The sequence below is a fragment of the Phacochoerus africanus genome, chromosome 2 (assembly GCF_016906955.1).
Source record: "Phacochoerus africanus isolate WHEZ1 chromosome 2, ROS_Pafr_v1, whole genome shotgun sequence".
NCBI classification, from domain to species: Eukaryota; Metazoa; Chordata; class Mammalia; order Artiodactyla; family Suidae; genus Phacochoerus; species Phacochoerus africanus.
In genome coordinates, this window is record NC_062545.1 from 14,880,195 (window position 1) to 14,898,980 (window position 18,786).

The 18,786-nt window shown below is 47.2% G+C and overlaps 1 protein-coding gene across 1 annotated transcript in view; it reads right to left on the bottom strand.

Moving 5' to 3' along the window:
* Positions 1-9,697: 9,697 nt before the first annotated feature.
* The window catches only part of AKAP12 (A-kinase anchoring protein 12), a 110,912-nt gene continuing 101,823 nt past the window's right edge, over positions 9,698-18,786 (bottom strand). Inside the window, 4 exon segments of the mRNA XM_047769935.1 lie at positions 9,698-10,744; positions 11,907-13,699; positions 13,701-16,144; positions 16,147-16,869. Of these exon segments, the coding sequence (XP_047625891.1) occupies positions 11,915-13,699; positions 13,701-16,144; positions 16,147-16,869 (4,952 nt within the window). The 3' untranslated portion in view covers positions 9,698-10,744; positions 11,907-11,914.

Here is an 18,786-nt window from a genome sequence, read left to right on the forward strand (position 1 = left end):
ACTCAGAACGGCCACAATTTAAAACTCAAGAATTGTTTATTTCTGGACCTTTTCATGTAATATATTCAGATGAATGTTGACCACAGAAAGTGAAACTCAATAAGGGGTATTAAGGTATATTCCCTTCTCCCAACTTAAATGAGAGCCTTGAGCCAAGTTACCTTCTTTGAATACCTGAAAGGGAAAATCTGGGTGTGCCTCCCCGGCCCCTCAGGCAGCCAAAGGATCTTGAAAACCAGAAGGTCATGGGAATCACAAAGAATCTGGTGGGTGAAGAGAGAGGGGTGAGCACCTTGATGGAGATGAAGGGAGCTGCTGATGCTGGGGTGCAGGGGCTCTTAGCACCAGCTTGCAGCCACCACGTCCCTGGACAATGCCAGTTTCTTCCCCAAACCAGGAGCACAGATAAGGAAACCCACCCTACCCTGGAATGCTCAGTGTCTATTCAGTCCCAAGAGGTTATAAATTAACAATTGATTCTGAGTTTTTGGATGGTACCTGTGGGACTTCAAGGCCTCTCCAAGGAGATAAAACTCAAAAGCCTCTGAGAGTTCCCATCGTGGCCCACTGGGAATCTGACTAGGAACCATGAGGTTGCAGGTTCGATCCGTGGCCTCACTCAGTGGGTTAAGGATCTGGCGTTGCCGTGAGCTGTGGTATAGGTCGAAGATGCGGCTCCACCTGGCTTTCCTGTGGCTATGGCGTAGGCCAGCAGCTGTAGCTCTGATTGGACCAGAGCCTGGAAATGTCCATATGCCGTGGGTGTTGCCCTTAAAAAACAAAAAACCTCTGGCCAAGATAAGATTTACCAGACCCTTATTGCTCCACCCCCTCCATCTCCAAACGCCCCCCTCCCCAACCTTGAACAACTTGGCCTACTCCTTCCTACCCCCCACTAGGAAAAGCATGTGGCCCCCTCTTCGTCCCGCCCCTGTAGGCACAGCATACACCCCCAACCTACCAACAAGTGTATCCTAAGACCCCTCTTTTCCCAACCAATCTGCAGGATGGCAGGTCTGTCTTAAGACCTCTCCTCTCTCCTTGGGCTCTAAAAAGAGACAGGACCGCACACTCGGGTTGGCTCTCCCTGATTATCACTGATTGTCCCACTGGGCTAGCAGCATCTCTTAGCTCAATAAACTTATTTTTCTTTTCACTTGGCTGTGAGTCTGTAATTTTTTTTTTCTAATCTACACGCACAAACTACAACAGTACCAATTTATCTTTCTTTTTTTTTTGTCTTTTTGCTTTTTCTAGGGCCGCACCCACGGCATATGGAGTTCCCAGGCTAGGGGTCTCATCAGAGCCATTGCTGCCCCCCTACAAAACAGCCACAGCAACATGGGATCCAAGCTGCATCTGCAACCTACACCACAGCTCATGGCAATGCTGGATCCTTAACCCACTGAGCAAGGCCAGGTATCGAACTCCAAGCCCCACGGTTCCTAGTCAGATTCGTTAACCACTGAGCCACGGTGGGAACTCCAACAGTACCAATTTAAATAAGCTTTAGACATTTCAGTGGATGGTATGAGCAAGCTGAACACCTAAACTTCACAATTAATTTGCATGGCTATTCTCCACACTCTAGTCCTTATTAACCCCACTGCTTCTCTTACTTTTCCTTTCTTGGGGAAAACAGTAGAAGACTCACTCAACAGATGTTGCTAAAAAAATAGCCACTGCTGTGGCTCAGTGGTAGTGAACCAAACTAGTATCCATGATGATGCGGGTTCAATCCTTAGCCTCACTCAGTGGGTTAAGGATCCAGTGTGGCCGTGAGCTGTGGTGTAGGTTGCAGATGTGGCTTGGATCTGGCATTGCTGTAGCTGTCGTGTCTACTGACAACAGCTCCAATTCGACCCCTAGCCAGGGGACTTCCACATGCTGCAGGTACAGCCATAAAAAGCAAAAAAAAAAAAAAGATTTGTAAGGAACTGTAGGATTTTATTTTACCGTAAATATGGCTTTTGTGGGAAGAAAGCATTCCGTTAAAATGTATTTATCAGAGTTCCCATCCTGGCTGAGTGGTTAACGAACCCGACTAGTATCCACGAGGACGCGGATTTGATCCCTGGCCTCGCTCAGTGGGTCAAGGATCCAGCCTTGCTGTGAACTGCAGTGTAGGTCACAGATGCGGCTCAGATCCTGCATTGGTGTGGCTGTGGTGTAGGCAGGCGGCTACAGCTCCGATTCGAGCCCTAGTCTGGGAACCTCTATATGCCACAGGTGTGGCCCCTAAAAAAACAAAAGATTAAAAAAAAAGTATTTATCAATTATTTTTCAATAAAGCTGAGAAATAAATACATAAACAAACGAGGTAACTTGGATAATGACATAAGAATGGAGAGTAGAATTGACCCCAAAACTTCTCCTTGTTAAAGTCATAGGAACGAGCCACCATTCTTTTTTATAATTTCACTTTGCAAGAAAGGAAAGAGCGAAGGCATCCAAAATGAACCCTTCACGTTCAAAATGTCAGACCTCAGTCATCCGTTTCAGGTCAAATACGAAATTGCTATGTTTAAAAAGATATAGGCACTTAGAAGGCTGGTTGTGCAGGATGGTGTGTGTGTGGCACCTCCTGCAGTTCGGCTAGGAATTGTGATGGGGAAGGGATGCTCTCTTACGAATTCATTAGGAATGAATTCTAAGACCAAATTCTTTGTAGAGGGAGTACAGTCTATTGTAATGGAGTTTAACTTGTTCTTTGGGTTGACTTTGCCTTTTTATGAAAACTTTTGCTTTTGCTTTAATCCTCTATCTTCGACCCATGCCGCAGCTTAAGGCAATGCTGGATCCTTAACCCACAGAGCCAAGCCAGGGATCAAACCTGAATTCTCACTGACACTGTTGGGTTCTTAACCCACTGAGCCACACTGGGAACTCCTTATAGCCTTTTCGTAGATCTACTTTCTTCTCAGAATTATAACAGTCAGGGGAGGTGATAAAGGGCCAGAAAGTGATCTGGGCTATTTCTAGCTTGTTTCTCGTCTTTTAAAATTTATTGAAGTATAATCGATTTACAGTGTTGTCTTAATTTCTGCTATACAGCAAAAGTGATTTAGTTATATATGTTCTTTTTCATATTCTTTTCTATTATGGTTTATTACAGGATATGGAAGATAGTTCACTGTGCTATACGGTAAGATTTTGATGTTTATCTATCCTATATATAACAGTTTGCATCTAGCATGCGTCTGTCCTTGAAGCAATGTGCTCCATAATGAGATGTGTGCGATGTAAAGATTAGTGCATGTTAGAAGTACACGTTTCAGGGTTCCCATTGTGGCCTCGGCAGTTGAAGAACCTGGCATAGTGTCCATGAGGCTGCGGGTTCCATCCCTGGCCTTGCTCAGTGGGTTAAGGATCTGGCTTTGCCACAAGTTTTGGCATAGGCTGGCAGCTTCGCTCTGATTCGACCCGACCCCTAGCCTGGGAACTTTCATATGCTGCACGTGTGAAAAGAAAAAAGAAAAAAGAAAAAAAAAGGAAGTGTGTGTTTGAGAGGCCCTAGGATTTATTCTAAACCTTTTTGTTCTCAATCTAAATGCCTTTGTAATCTCTGAGCACAGAGAAAACATAGCCAAAAGAACCAAATACCCTAACTCACTTTGAAGAGGCCACTTAGATAATCCTCCCTAATGAGGGAGGCTCTGGGTGAGGAAACAAAATGGTGTTAAATTGGCCACAATTGTACGAAGACTTACTACTGGTAATTACGGAGTCCAGGTCTCCCAACCCAGGGCCCTTTCTGCAAACATCACTCTGTCTAGGAAACCCTTTCTCACTGTTAATCATTCACTCATTCATTTATTTAGTCCTTTTAGGGCCACACCCAAGGCATATGGAGGTTCCCAAGCTAGGGGTCGAATTGGAGCTGTAGCTGCCAGCCTACACCACAGCCACAGCAGCACAGGATCTGAGCTGCATCTGCGACCTACACCACAACTCACGGCAACGCCAGATCTTTAACCCACTGAGTGAGGCCAGGGATCGAACCCACAACCTCATGGTTTCTAGTTGGGTTTGTTTCCACTGCGCCATGACGGGAATGCCTTATTTTTTTATTTGTTTATTTTTTGCACTGTTAGTCATTTAAATTTCTTTCTTTTTCTTTCTTTCTTTCTTTTTTTTTGTTTTTTGGTCTTTTTGCCTTTTCTAGGGCTGCACTTGCGGTATTGGAGCTGTAGCTGCCGGCCTACACCAGAGACATAGCAACTCAGAATCCGAGCCGCATCTGCAACCTACACCACAGCTCACGGCAATGCTGAATCCTTAACCCACTGAGCAAGGCCAGGGATCGAACCCACAACCTCATGGTTCCTAGTGGGATTCGTTAACCACTGAGCCATGATGGGAACTCCTAAATTTATTTCTTGAAGTTCCTGTCGTGGCTCAGTGGTTAAGGAACCAATTAAGATCCGTGAGGATGTGTGTTCGATCCCTGGCCTTGCTCAGTGGGTTAAGGATGTGGTGATGCCATGAGCTGGGGTGTAGGTCACAGACATGTCTCAGATCCCGCGTTGCTGTGGCTGTGGCATAGTCTGGCAGCTGTAGCTCTGATTCGACCCCTAGCCCGGGAACTTCCACACGCCACGGGTGCGCCCTAAAAAGACAAAAATAAAATAAAATAAATTTATTTCTATAATTTTTTTGTTGTAAAAAGAAAAAAGACTAAGACTTCTTTTATCTCTCCATTTAGATTAAGATGCCCATAAACAGGAGTTCCCTTGTGGCGCAGTAGGTTAAGGATCTGGTGGTGTTGCTGCATCAGCTTGGGTCCCCCTTGCAGCATAGGTTCCTTTCTTGACCCCGGAACTTCCACATGCTCTGAGCAAAGAGAAAAAAAATTAAAAAGCGAAGAGAAAAAAAAAAAAAAAAAAAGCCTACAAACAGACAAAAGTCAGAAGGCGGCCAGCCAGAGAGAACTGGGCACCACGGAGATGCATGATCTGGGAAGCCCTGGGAGTGACTGAGAAGCGACTGCAGGCCTGGTTCCCTCCCAACCAGCTCCACATGGTGTGCAGGCTCCAGCTGTCCCCTGGGGAGATGTGCTACGAGGCCACAAAAGTTGAAAAGGCAACTACGAGAGGAGGAAAGATAAGAATTGCAGATGACACACAAAGAGCATGTCTGAAAAAGACATTTGTGAAATTTTAGAAAGATCAGTGTTATCACTCTGACTCCGCCGAAATATTCAAGGACGCCGCAGTTATCCAGTTGCTTCTGGTGGGCAGCTTTATTAAAATTCCACCTCTTCTTGGAGTTCCCACTGTGGCACAGTGACTTAAGAATCCAGTTACAGTGGCTCGGGCCACCATTGGAGGCGTGGGTTCCATCCCTGGCCCTGCGCAGTGGGTTACGGATCTGGAGTTGCTGCAGCTGTGGCTCAGATTTGATCCCTGGCCCAGGAACTTCCATATACCCGCAGGTGTGATCCCAAAAAAAAAAAGACAAAAAAAAAAGCCAGATTGGGGGGGCGGGTATCACAAGGTCTGTGATCAGCTCATGTACAATTCTTTTTTTTTTTTTTGTCTTTTTAGGGCCACACCCTTGGCATATGGAAATTCCCAGGCTAGGGGTCGAATCTGAGCTACAGCTGCTGGCCTACACCACAGCCACAGCAACGCGGGATCCGAGCTGTGCCTGTGACCTACACCACAGCTCATGGCAATTCTACCACTTGGTGGGGGATTTTCATGTTTGTAAAACAACTCAGGAATTGTGCATCAGTACTTCAGAAAGGAGCTAAAGCAGAGGATGTGGGGGAAGGGCCGGCCCCAGGAAGACCCCACAGGGCTTTTCTTGCTATATTACGAACCCTTTTCTGTTTATAAGGCCTTTATAACCAGCTGCCAATCCTGCATTTTCCCCTGGAGACCTCAGAGGCCTCTCCAGGAGAACACTGCCCAGCCGAGTATCATTGCCTGCCCCACCCTGGTGGGTACTTGGGGCTCCATGTCTGATGGGATTTCAAGACCCCCCCTTTTGTCTTTTTGCTTTTTCTAGAGCCACACCCTCGGCATATGGAGGTTCCCAGGCTAGGGGTCTAAGCCGAGCTGTAGCCGCCAGCCTACAGCACAGCCACAGCAACATGGGATCCGAGCCATGTCTGTGACCTACACCACAGCTCACAGCAACGCCAGATCCTTAATCCACTGAGTGAGGCCAGGGATCGAACCTGCAACTTTATGGTTCCTAGTCGGATTCATTAATCACTGAGCCACGATGGGAATGCCAACCGACTTCCAGGCCCCTTCAAGGAGATTGAACTCAAAGCATCTGGTCAAGAAGGACCAGACCCTTATCATCACCTCACCGGTCTCATTGCAATGCCCCTTCCCCTGCCTTGAGCAACCTGGCTTACTCCTTCCTGCCTCCTACTAGGAAAGGGATGTGGGCCAATCCTCACCCGGCCTAAGGCCTTTAATGCCCCCAACCAACCTGCAAGTGTATCATAAGGCCCCTCTTTCCCCAACCAATCAGCAGGTCAGCAGGTGCCATCTCCCGCTCCCTGGCTTGTGAAAGACCTCTCCTCTCTCCCTGGGTTATAAAAACAGACATGACCACGAGCTCGGCATCAGCTCTCCCTTGTCGGACAGTCGCCCTGCTGCACGGACAGCGTTTCTGTTCTCAATAAACTCTTCTTTCTTTTCACTCCATGTGAGTCTGGAGATTCTTCTTCCCTGCGTGCACACACCAAGAAAATATCCAGGTTGGCAACACAGAAACTTCTCTCTTCTCGCCACGTTGTCCCCACGACAGGTAATCAGGCATCGTGTCACGTTGAGTCTACCTCCTACCATCTCCTGATCTCACCCACAGCTCTCCAGCCAAAGTGCCACTCCTATAATGAATATAGGCCATTACCAGGTCTTGCTAGATTATTATTGTAACATGTTAGCTGATGTCCTCGCAACCTCTGGGTTGAATCCTCTAGAAGCAGTCCTCTTGACGAATTAGTGTTTTAGATAGAACCCCTCCCCCCCTCAACTTTATCATATATAAAATGAGACCTAACTCATTTTCCTAATTCCAATGACACAGGGTGTCCAACTCTGGTTCTGGAAACCTGTTGGGATTTCAGAGTGTGACTTTGCAAAAATTACACAAAACTATGTTCATTTTGGGGAGCTGGAGGTCAGCCAGAAGATTAATGATATATATATATATTTTTTTCTTTTATTTTTAGGGCTCCACCCATGGATATAGAAGTCCGCAGGCTAGGGGTTGAGTTGGAGCTTTATCTGCAGGCCTCTGCCACCACCACAGCAACGCCAGATCCAAGCCGTGTCTGCCACCTACACCAGAGCTCACAGCAACGCTGGATCCTTAACCCACTGAGTGAGGCCAGGAAAGGAACCCACATCTTCATGGATACTAATCACGTTTGTAACCTGATGAGCTGCAACAGGAACTCCGATATTCTAACTAAAGGGGCTCTCAAACCAAAAAGGTTGATAATCACTGATAGAGTTTTTTTTTTTTTTTCTTTTTACAGCTGCACCTGCATCACATGAAAGTTTTTGGGCTAGGGGTTGAATAGGAGCTTCAGCTGAGCCTACGCCACAGCCACAGCCACATGGGATCCGAGTCACAGCTTGCAGCAATGCTGGATCCTTAACCCACTGAGAGGCAAGGGATCAAACCTGCATCCTCACGGATACTAGGTTGGGTTCTTACCCCACGGAGCCACAACAGGAATTCCGCTGATAGAAATTTTGTGCACTGACACAATCCCAGAAATATTCCAAAGTCCCAGGAGGCTCTGTGGATGTGGTCGAAAAGGATGGTTAAGTAGTTAAAAGTGCAAGTAAAATAAATGTGTGATGAACATCACAACAGTAAAAAGCCAAGTGAGGTGAAATTACAGAAAGAAAAATCCATGGCATTTAATTAGATTACGTTTTATTTAGATAAATGAATATTTGCCCCCCCTAAACAGAACTAGGAATGAAATATTGTCTTAAACGAAACTGTGAAGCTCGAACCTTACCCTGAAAACTAAAATTTCCAGCCCTTGACTATCTGTAGGCCCAAACATCAAAGGAAAATACCAGAACAGAGGATCTGCGTAACCCAGAGAGGCGGCAACTTACGTGTACCATCAGCAAAAGGACCTGAGGGGAAACATTTTATATTCCTTAAGGAATGGCAAAGAGTTTACAAGTCTTGCATTGCTTCTATTGTACATGGCTCCAAGGTAATGCCAAAAATAGCAAAATGTAGGCACTTGCTCCAACTTCTGCAGCGTACATTTGATTACCATATACTTTACAAATTAACAGCAGCTTTAGAATTATAATACAGAATTGTACTTCGTGCTACTGTTAACAGCATTTCCTCTCGTTAATAAAACAATGTTGCTTAACAGACACAGGCACAGCGCTTGTACAGAAGAAATCCAGGGCACATCTAGAGAGCAGTCAGGAAGCAATGACCACTGCAAAACCAACTGTGATGGCCAGAATGCCCTGACCACCTGTGTTCAGAAGAGACCGAATACAAAAGGATGACGTGGTAGGATGGAATTTAACCGCCCGCCAAATGTTTACCTCGAACCACACAAATCTTTCATCTGTTCAAAATAGCACAATATTCTTCTTGCCCTCGTAGTCAATATTTGGAAGTATATTGAAGTCCTTAACCATGGCTGTCATCTCCAATATTTAGCTGACCTTGAAAAACTGACACCAGCACTTGGATGTTTTTTAAAGTCTCAAGTTGGCAAAAGAAACATCTTTAGATCAGAGTAGTTTTAAATTTGGGGATTGTAAAGGTTAGTAGTTAAGCACTATTATATGGGAGAATCACTCCTAAAAAGATATTATGTGTTTCAACTATAAGGCCATATGCTGTTATCCTGAGGGGTCTTTTTAATATAGACAATTTTTTTTTCTTTTTTGGCCATCCTGTGGCATATGGAGTTCCCCAAGCCAGGAATCAGATCTAAACTGCAGTTAGGACCTACACTGCAGCTGTGGCAACGAAATACGATCACCCCCTTTTTTTTTTATTGTAGTCAGGTTTGTTGGTTTAAGAGAAACTGCTTTCCAGTTTTAACAGCAAACTGTCTTTCTGCTAAAAGATTATTCTAATTTTTCTAAGATGTTATGCTTTAAAATAATTGAATTGGCAGTTGGAATTTAAGTTCTCAAACTGGAGTAGTGAGCATTAGCCAAATTTAAGAAGCATATATACCAGGCCAGTTCTACTGGTGAAAAAGGAACTTTGCTGTAGGTAGCGGGCTATTCTTTGCGTGGCAATTGTCTGACAGCACCTTTTATGATGCATATCCTCAAAATCCTTTGCATTTGCATATGCATAAATCATGTGGACCCTTTAAAAATGTTTCCAAGATTACTTGTTAGACAAGGCATTTTTACTACTAAGCCTCTTAAAAATTTCTTTGTAGAGACATTTGCCCTTAACAGAGATGAACAAAGAAAAGTGACTTTTTCAGGAAGGCACCACCAGATGGTAGCATTGTACCAGTACCCTCAATCTGAAAAGCCTCCCGCATGTATTTCAGAGGATGCCTCTGGGCCGAAGACGTCCCCTGAATGCCAGCTCAAGCCAGTGTAGAGTGGTGACATCAGGTAGAGACTGCATTAGAAAGTTCTAGCTTCTCTGCTTTTAGAAAGCACTAAACATGAATCCCAGGCTTCCTATTATCTAATAAATCCAGCAAATCTATGTGAAGCAAATATTTTATTTAAATCAGTTGTCAAATCACAATTTCTCCAAATGAACATAATGCTACATTGTTCATAAAAGCGTGGGCACAAATATGGCACAGACACAATCCAGCATCCACCAAAATACCATTTGTAGAGAACCTGACTCATTTCATGCTGTGTGTGAATGTGGTCCAGCATATAAGATAGACTTGAAAACAGTCAATTCTTTTCTTGATAACATGAAAAACATTTCACTACATTGCCTCAAAATGAAGCACACTCATCTGTCCAAACAACCATAACAATTAGGAGGAAGACTTCAATTTAATCTGCTACTGAAAAAAACTTCCTTCCACTGGGGGCTAGAAAAACAATTTCCTAGTAACAATGGAACATTCTGTATGCACTCCCCCCACCCCAAAACACTTATTTTATGGCGTACGGTCCATAGTAGGAAAGTGACCAATTTCAGAGCGATATTAAACACGGACCTAATCCTTCGTGAATTTTAAAAATAGGAAGGGTAGCTTCTGATCAGGAATGTTATTTCTAAGAAGCTCTGTGTTCACAGGTTGTAACTGACACAGAAAGCTTCCTGAAACTTCACCGTGGCTGCGTGCCCCGGCGTGTACTATGGGATACAAAAGGAATGCACTATACTGTCCATTTCCTTAAACATCAAGAGAAAAAAAATATACAATAGATACACAAGGAGGGTTACTTAAAACATACATATAAATACATAAAGAAGGATACTCCAGTTTGAGAAGCAGAACTAGGTATTGCCAACTCCAGTTCCAGGCTAATTGAGGACATTAAATCAGAGACATTATAAAGTACCGAGGGGAAACTCGAGGGCGGTGTTGGAAAGAGGAAACGTTAACTGGCTATCGCTCCCGATGACGCCTCAGGATTGTCGGGGGGCCTTTAGCAATGAGAGCAGTTGCTGGGCAGGGGCTTCGGTTCTCCAAGTTCTGAAAGATGGGTCTTGAGTCTCGTCAGCAGCGTTCATTTTCTTCTGCGCGTCTTCACATTCTGGTCTTGCGAATACACAAGGGTAACTGCGGAAGGAAGTCAGAATCCCAAGTCAGTAAAATCTCCTTCTCTTCCCACATTCAGTCAACAATGGGAGAGTTGTGAACATGGGCTGCAGCCCGTGCAGACCCTAAAACCAGTTTAACTCTGTGAGGCGAGGGGGGTGCACAGTACAATGTGCTTTGCTACCTAAACACACCCACTGCCAGGCTCATCACAAGCACTGGAATTTTTTTTTTTTTTTTTTTTTTGTCTTTTTAGGGTCACACCTGCAGCATATGGAAGGTCCCAGGCTAGGAGTCGAATTGGAGCTACAGCTGTCGGCCTGCACCACAGCCACAGCAATGCCAGATCTGTGCCATGTCTGCGACCTACACCACAGCTCATGGCAACACTGGATCCTTTAACTCATTGAGCGAGGCCAGGGATCAAACCCACGTCCTCATGGATACTAGTCCGATTCATTAACGCTGAACCACAAGGGGGAACTCCTGGAATTTTTTTTAAAATGCTTGTTACTGCTGCTGGAAGAAGTCCATTTTCCCCCCATAGAGCTATAAGCTAAATTTCAAGCAGTAGCGCACAAACCTACTTTGGACTTCTAGTTATTAAAAAAATTCAACAAGCTAGCTGGTGTGGTGCTGAGTGAGCAAAACACATTTCTTATGTCTTTGAGCCAAACACACACACAAACCCCACGCTCAATCGCAGACACACAGGGGCCCCGTTATTTTCTTCGAAAGCAGTCACATTGGGGGTAAAATGAATCATTACTTTTAGGACACCGATAAGACTGAAGAGCAGGTGGGAAGTTCCTGTTGTGGCTCAGCAATAATGAGCCTGACTACTATCCACGAGGATTCGGGCTCGATCCCTGGCCTCGATCATTGGGTTAAAGATCCAGCATTGCCGTGGGCTGTGGTGTAGGTCACAGATACAGCTTGGATCTGGCATTGCTGTGGCTGTAGTGTAGGTTGGCAGCTGTAGCTCCGGTTCAACGGAAGAGCAGGTCAATGAGAAAAAGGAAATTAACCTGGATCTCCTAGTCTGACTGAAGGTTATTTTATTTCCTCAGAAGGTTCTGCATAAAGCCATCATTCGTGGAATGCCTGCTTCCCTCGAACAAATCTGCCATCAGACGGCAGAAAAGAGGGGAAAAGTACTTTAGAAGAAAAGGAGGTTACTTACATGATGTTTTAGGATTCTGTGGGTTCAGGTTTTGCCGGCTCCTTCTCTTTGTTCTGTGTCTCCTCCTGTGTTTGTGTTCTGATCTCTTTTTCTGACTCGCTCTGCACTTTTTCTTCCTGAAATTCTACTTCCTGGCCATCTCCCTTCTCTTGCAGTCTGGGTCCATGCGTATCTGGGGACTCTTTGCTTGAGCCTCCCGAGGCCTCAGCATCTTCTAGGGCTGAAGTTTGGTTGCTGGGGTCATCAGTAGCATCACCCTTTTCACCTTCTTGGGATTCAAACTTCTCTGTTCTTTCTCCAAGCCGGGCACCACCATCGTCTTCTGGCACAGACTCTGTCTCTCTCTTTCCCTCCGATGGGAGATTTACTTCTTCAAGCTGCTGGTCATTTACGCTGGAACTTTCTACCTGAGTGGCCACCACCTTCTCTGATGCTTCGGTCACATCTTTGGAAATAGCTGGATGCATGTGTTCCCTAGTGCTCAGCCCAGACTCCTCTTTGGCTGCAATTGTTTGTGTTTCATCTGGTGTGGAGGCTTCAAATTGGCTTTCTTCTTTTTCAATTTTCTGCCCTGCTTCCTGGCTGTCAGTTTTCGTCAGTGGAGCCTGGGTCTGGAAATCAGTGGCCGTGTCTTCCGTGCTTCCCAACCGGTCCACAACTGTCTGAATTACGTTCTGCACGAGTCTGCAGCTCTCAGTCTCAAGTTTCAAAATCTCATTTTCAGCCTTTAAATCTTCCTCTCTTGTTTCACTCACTCTGCCTTCCCAAAGATCAACCTGCTCTTCGCCTGCATCTGACTCCCGCTTCTGTGATGTGGTTTTATCTCCTTCCAGGTCGGTGCTGATGCCTTTTTCAGGAGTAACAGCTGCTATCACCGGCACTGATTCTGCCTGAGACTCAGTCCCTGTAGGCACCACATCTTCGCCCCGCTGAGCAGGAGCATCTTCCTCTTTTTCTGAGGATTTTTCTTCTGGTACGAAATGTGCATCTGTAGATTCCAGCGTTTCAGCTGCTTCTAAAATCTTGATAGCTTCTCCTAAGACCTTCTCCTCCACTGCTGCTGCTGTTAGAGCTAATGATGCCTCAGCACTTTGAACATGAATTTCTGTGCATGTGGCTTCCTTGTGAACGAGCAAAGCACTTTCTTCAAAACTGACAACTTCCTTTTCCCCATCTATGTCGGTTACGTGAACGGCCTGAACCAGCTGCTGACTGAGCTCTTCACATACGGTAACAGGTGGTTTGAGCTCAAGTTTCTCTTCCTTCACTTGGGTGGGCTCTGCTTCCATTTCCTCCCTTTCCACTTGAACTACCACCTCTTGCTCCACTGGGGCTGGAAGAGACTTGGTAGGACTGTGGAGTTCCACAGTATCATCCCTTTGAAATTCAGCTTTTTGGGTAACTTCATCCTCAAGGGAAACTTCAGTTATCTTTTTTGGACCGATGGTGATTTCCGTGTCCGCAGACATGGCAAGTCCTTCGACCAGTGGTTCTTCTCTGGCCTCCTCTCTGGCCTCCTCATCGGCACATTGGCTGGCCTCTTGAACCCCCTCAGTCTTTGAAAGGATGGGTACAGACTCCATGGTTACTTCTTTCTCCGTATGTTCCAGAATCTCTTCCACTTCTGCACCCTTTTCTTCCTGGCATTGAAAATGGGAAGGTGCTGGAGGCATCTCTTTGAGGGCAGGAACGGCCTCACCTTCTGTGACCTGGGATGTGGGACCAGATGCAACCGCAGCATCTTCGTGGATTTCCATGATCTTGTCCTGCTGGATTAGAGTTGGAGCTTCAAAACTCTGCTACTGGGGTGCTTCCATTGGTCTCACTGTCTGTGAGGGTTTCAGCTGAGTCAGGAGCCATGGCCTGTGCTGGCACAGTCTCTGATTTTACCCCAGCTGCAGTTTCAGCTTGACAAGTGGTTGTAAGCTCACGGGACTCTGCGCTCTCTGTGCCTGGAGGAACTGGTTCCAAGCTTTCTGGGGTGGCCTGGACAATCTCCTTCCCTTGTGGCTCGGGTTTAGTTTCTTGTACGAGTGCTTCTGACGCTCTGTCCGTCACTTCCTTCAGATCGAGTGTGTGAGACTCCTCTTCTGCTTCTTCCAGCTTCTCCAGGATTCTTGCTTGTCCTTCCTGGGTGGTCTGGATGGTGCTGTCCCGCTCTCTGGTGTCGGGCAGCTGTGATTCTTCTCTCACTTTTTCTGCAACCGCCCGCAGCACCTCTTGGGTCCGCCTCTCCTGGTCTTCCACGTCGGGCTCGCCGCCCTCTACCTCCTGAACCGGGGTCGCCTCCTCCGTGGTGTCTGGCGACTCGGTCAGCTGGGAAACAGCGGAGACCATGTCTGTGGTCTCCTCCGCACCAGAGGCTTCCGTGGCTTCCTCCGCACGAAGCGCCTCCGACGTTTCTGCAGCTGTCACCGCTTCGGAGGCTGGTTCCACTTCACTGACCATTGTGTCATCCCCAGCCTCCCCGCTCTCTGGCAGCATTTTGGTGACGGGTGGGGTTTCCTCCGTGCCGACTTCACTTTCAAGCATCTCCCCAGTGGACGGTTTGGCTTCGTCGTCTTCTGGTTCAAGAGGTTCGGTCACGGAAGCAGAGATCCAAGAAGGCGCCCTTTCCTCTGCGCTGCTCATGACCCTTGTTCCCTCCACGACAGTCACGGTCACCGTGTGAACCAGGCTCCGACTGAGCTCCTCTGACACATCCACAGCCACCTTTTGCTCAGGCCCCTCCTCGCTCTTCTGGGCTTGCTGCGCCTCGGTTTTCTCCCTTTCCACGGCATCGTACTCGGCCAGAGGTACCACGGCTGGGACGTCAGAATCGTCCTCGTTGACCTCCGATGGCCCTGTATCCTCGGTCGCGGCTTGTTCTTGTTTCCCGTCTGACCTTTTCTTCCTTCTCCCAGGAATAAACTTCCTGATTGAAACCCAGGACTCTTCTTTTCCCGGCTCAGCATCTGATGCTGAATGTTCTACACCAGAGCCAGCTACAGAGTCTTCGCCTTTCTCTTCCATTTTTGACTTCGATTTTTTTCTTGCGGTGACTAATCGTTTAAAGGACTCCCAGGTGGAGACGCCCTCCCCTTCGGAGGGGCTGCCCGCCTGCTCGGGTGAGGAGCTTCCTGGCGCCTGATCGTGGTCTTGGGAACCAGCAGGGGGCGCCTCTGGGCCCGTGTCCTTCTCTCTCCCGGCTTCCTCAGGTTTTTGGCTGTCGCCTCCGGGGGGTCTCGGTCCCCCTTCCTCATCGGAAGAGGATGCTTTTCTTGCTCTTTTCTTGGATGACCCCACACAAATTAAAGCTTCCCAGGACACGGAGGTGTCAACCTTGCGCTTGGGCTCTTCGGGCTTCGGCTCCTCTCCGTTTCCTTTCGCCTCTTCCTGCATTTCGGAGGCTGCGCTCTCCGTGGAAGACAGGGTGGCGCTCTTGACCTTGTCCAATTCGTCCTCCTTATCACTTTCAGAAAGCCTTCTCACCCGTTTCTTCGGCGTCACCATCTTTTTGAAAGATGCCCAGGGGGTCACACCTTCCCTCTTTTTCTCTCCATCGGAAGTGGTCCCTTCCTCCGTCTCCGCGTCCTGGGGGGCCTCGGCTACGCCTTTCTCCAGACACGTGATCTCCTCCGGTTCTTCCGGGGATGAGGCCGAGCTCTCACCCTTCGGTTCGTCGGGGCTGTCGGGAGACTCTGCAGAGGCTGGATGCTGCTCCCCGGACTCGTCATCTCCTCCTCCTCCTCTTTTCCCTTTCTGTTTCTTTCCAGAAAGCTTTTTTAAGCCAGTGCTTGTGAACAGTTTTTTTAAAGGGCTTCCTTGCACCTTAATTCTCTCCTGCGAGGACAGCACCTCCGCCTCGGTCACAACGCCCTCGGGGGGTGTGGGCGGCGCTTTCCCCCCGGCGGCGGGGGCTCCGGCTGCGGCATCTTCCTCCGCCTCCAGCAGCTCCTCCGCGGGCTCGTCTGCTTCCGGCAGGTCAGCACTGGTGTCCGTGGGTTTTTCAGGTGACGCGACCTCTCCTGGTTCTTCTTCCTCGGCTTTCGGCTCCTCGGCGTCCCTCTCTACCGTGCTCACGTGGACTTCCGCGACGATCTCTACTTTGTCATCAAATATTTCTGTTGCTAAAGGGGCGGGCTTCTCTGCGGGAGGTGCCTGGACTTGCTCTTCAGGGGGCAGCTCCACTTTCTCATACTCCGCCGACAGCCTGGCCTCCTGGGCGCTCTCGGTGGCCTCCGCCGGGGGGGTGGCAGCTCGGAGGACTCTTGGGTCGTCTCCGTTTCTTCTGCGTCTGCTTTTTCAGGCTCTTGTTCCTTTTTCTTCTCGGAAGCCTCCAGCTCGTCCTCCCTCGGCTTCCTGAAACTGGTCTTTTTGCGCCAGCCGGCCCAGCCTTGGGTGAAGAATTTTTTGAAGGGCGATGCGGTTTCGCTGGCCACTGGACTGGTGGGAGAGTCCGGAGATTTGGTGGGTTCCTTCTCTTGCTTTTCTTCTCCGTCATCTTTGCCTTCCTCGGCGGCTTGGCCAGACTGGGAGATCTCCGTGCGACTCTGCTCCCGTCTGGGCGTCTCTTCAGGTTTCTCGGTGGACTGTTTCAGTTCACTTTCCTTGGGGGTCGCGTCCCCCATCTCCTGGCCGGGCTCCGGGTGGTCCCCAGCGCCGTCGGACTCTCCTGCCCCTTCTCCTTCATCCTTCTTGACGGTGAGGAGCTGCACCGTGTCAGACTTCTCGGTCTTATCCTTCTTCACGGTGAATTTGAAGCCGACAAACTTAAACACCTTCTTAAAGCCCACGTCGTTGGCCTGGGGCTCCGCGGGCTGTGTCAGCTCATCCAAACTGCTCTCTGATGCAGGGAGCTGCTCGACCACCTCAGGCATTTCCTCCTGCCCATCCTTGGCGTTGTCTTGAAGCACCGCTGAGCTAGCAGCCATCTCCTTGTCTGACTCTTTTTCACTCACATCTTCAGACTCTCTTTGTCCAACTATTAACAGAGAGAGAGAGAGAGAGGTGGAAGACAGAAAGGGGGAAAAGGATTATAATTCAAGGAATTAAGTATTTAAAAAACCACAGCTAATGAATACTTTCTTGCACATCAGGCAATCCCCAAATCAGGTAAGGGTCTTACCACTCTTTGCAAATCTCAATAGATTGGGCAGCTTTCAAATGACCTTTAAAAATTCAGGAGTTCCCACTGTGGCTTAGTGGTAACAAACCCGACTAGTATCCATGAGGACTCCGATTCGATCCCTGGCCCCGCTCGGTGGGTTAAGGATCCTGTGTTGCCTCAAGCTGTGGTGTAGGTCGTGGATGCGGCTTGGATCCTGCGTTGCTGTGGCTGTGGCAGCTAGAGCTCAAATTTGACCCCTAGCCTGAGAACCTCCATATGCTGGGGGGGCAGCCCTAGAAAAGACAAAAAAAAAAAAAAGAATCCATCAAGCTTCAGAGATCACTTCCACTTTATAGGAAATATAGGGTTGGAGAAATGAAGCTAAATCAGTACCTAGACAAATATAAGAGAAAAGCATTCTATGTAATATCTACCTGGTCTCTTCAACAAGTCCCAAGGGCCAGTGCTTCCTGGGGAAATTCTGGGCTGGGTCAGGGAAAATACAAAGATCATCTTATTGTGACCCCAGTGCTGTGGGGGTGGGGGGGGGGTGTGCATATCAAAAGGACACAGGGCTCCTGCTGGCCAAGCTTTGAGGCATAAAAAAGAACAGCGACAGAGATGGGTTATAATACATTGAATAAAAATAGAATCTATGAACCAAGAGTGATACTTCTAACACAACTCTGTAAATCACCTATATTTCAATTTTTTAAAAAGTGATACTAAAATAGTAAACAGGAGCAGGGAATATTTCCTTATGAAAAAAGGTATTCTCTTTCAAATTGAAGGTTCTACCGCATCAAGATTCATGTATTATTTACTGAGGACAAGAGTTAAGAAAAAACAGTTCTTTCTTTCATAGGCAGTTGCTCAGGCTCTTCCCAAGCCAAGGTAAATAGCTGTTCTGCCTTGAAAGCACCATTATCTCTAAATGTATTTGTATCATTCATCAAACAATTCACTTAAATGAAATTCTAATAGAAGCAGGTTTTCTCTTGCAGTTAATTTGGGGAGGGGAAAGCTGTGTTTTAGTTCACTTCATCTGTAGGGCCAGTTGAACCTGACTTTGTCACTTGCTTAGAAAAATAAAAATAATTTCTCATTATGTAAAATAAATGCCACACTGTTTCCTGGGCAGCCTGGTTACTCTTTTGAATGTGGGCATAACTGAATGCATTTGGAACTAGCCATTCGGAAACAAACAAAGACAGGAGGTAGAGGAAGTTTTTTACGGGCAAGACTTGGAAGCAAAGCGTTGTAAATTACTTGACTGGCTATAGCTTACGCAGTTGCCTTGTTTGGGAAAGCCTAGCTGGTTGTTTATGGATAGACTTAACAAAAATCACATTTACTAAGGTCATTCTAACAGCTCACTCAGTCAAGGATCAAGAGATGCTAAAACTGTGGGATGAGATTGCCAGCACACCTACAGGTTTAAAGCATCAGTACGCAGATGACTTCATTTCAAAAGGAACAGCTTCCTCCTCAATGGAGAAACCTGCCAGGTACCACCTTAACCAAGTGATCAGAACTGACATCTCCAATAATGGGACAAAGCTGTCATCGGGCTTCCTGAGTGAGGGACTGAAAAGGTCCCTAAATCACCTACACAGGACTCTTGACAAAAATGTTTAACAGAATTGAATTGTGTGCAAACAGATAACAGTGCACACTGAAGAACAGTCTATAAAATAACTAGCCTGGTCTGATCTAGCAATGCCGCAAAGGACAAAAGTCAAACAGAAGCACAAATGGGTTGTGTACAGGTAACTTTCAGACATTTTAAGG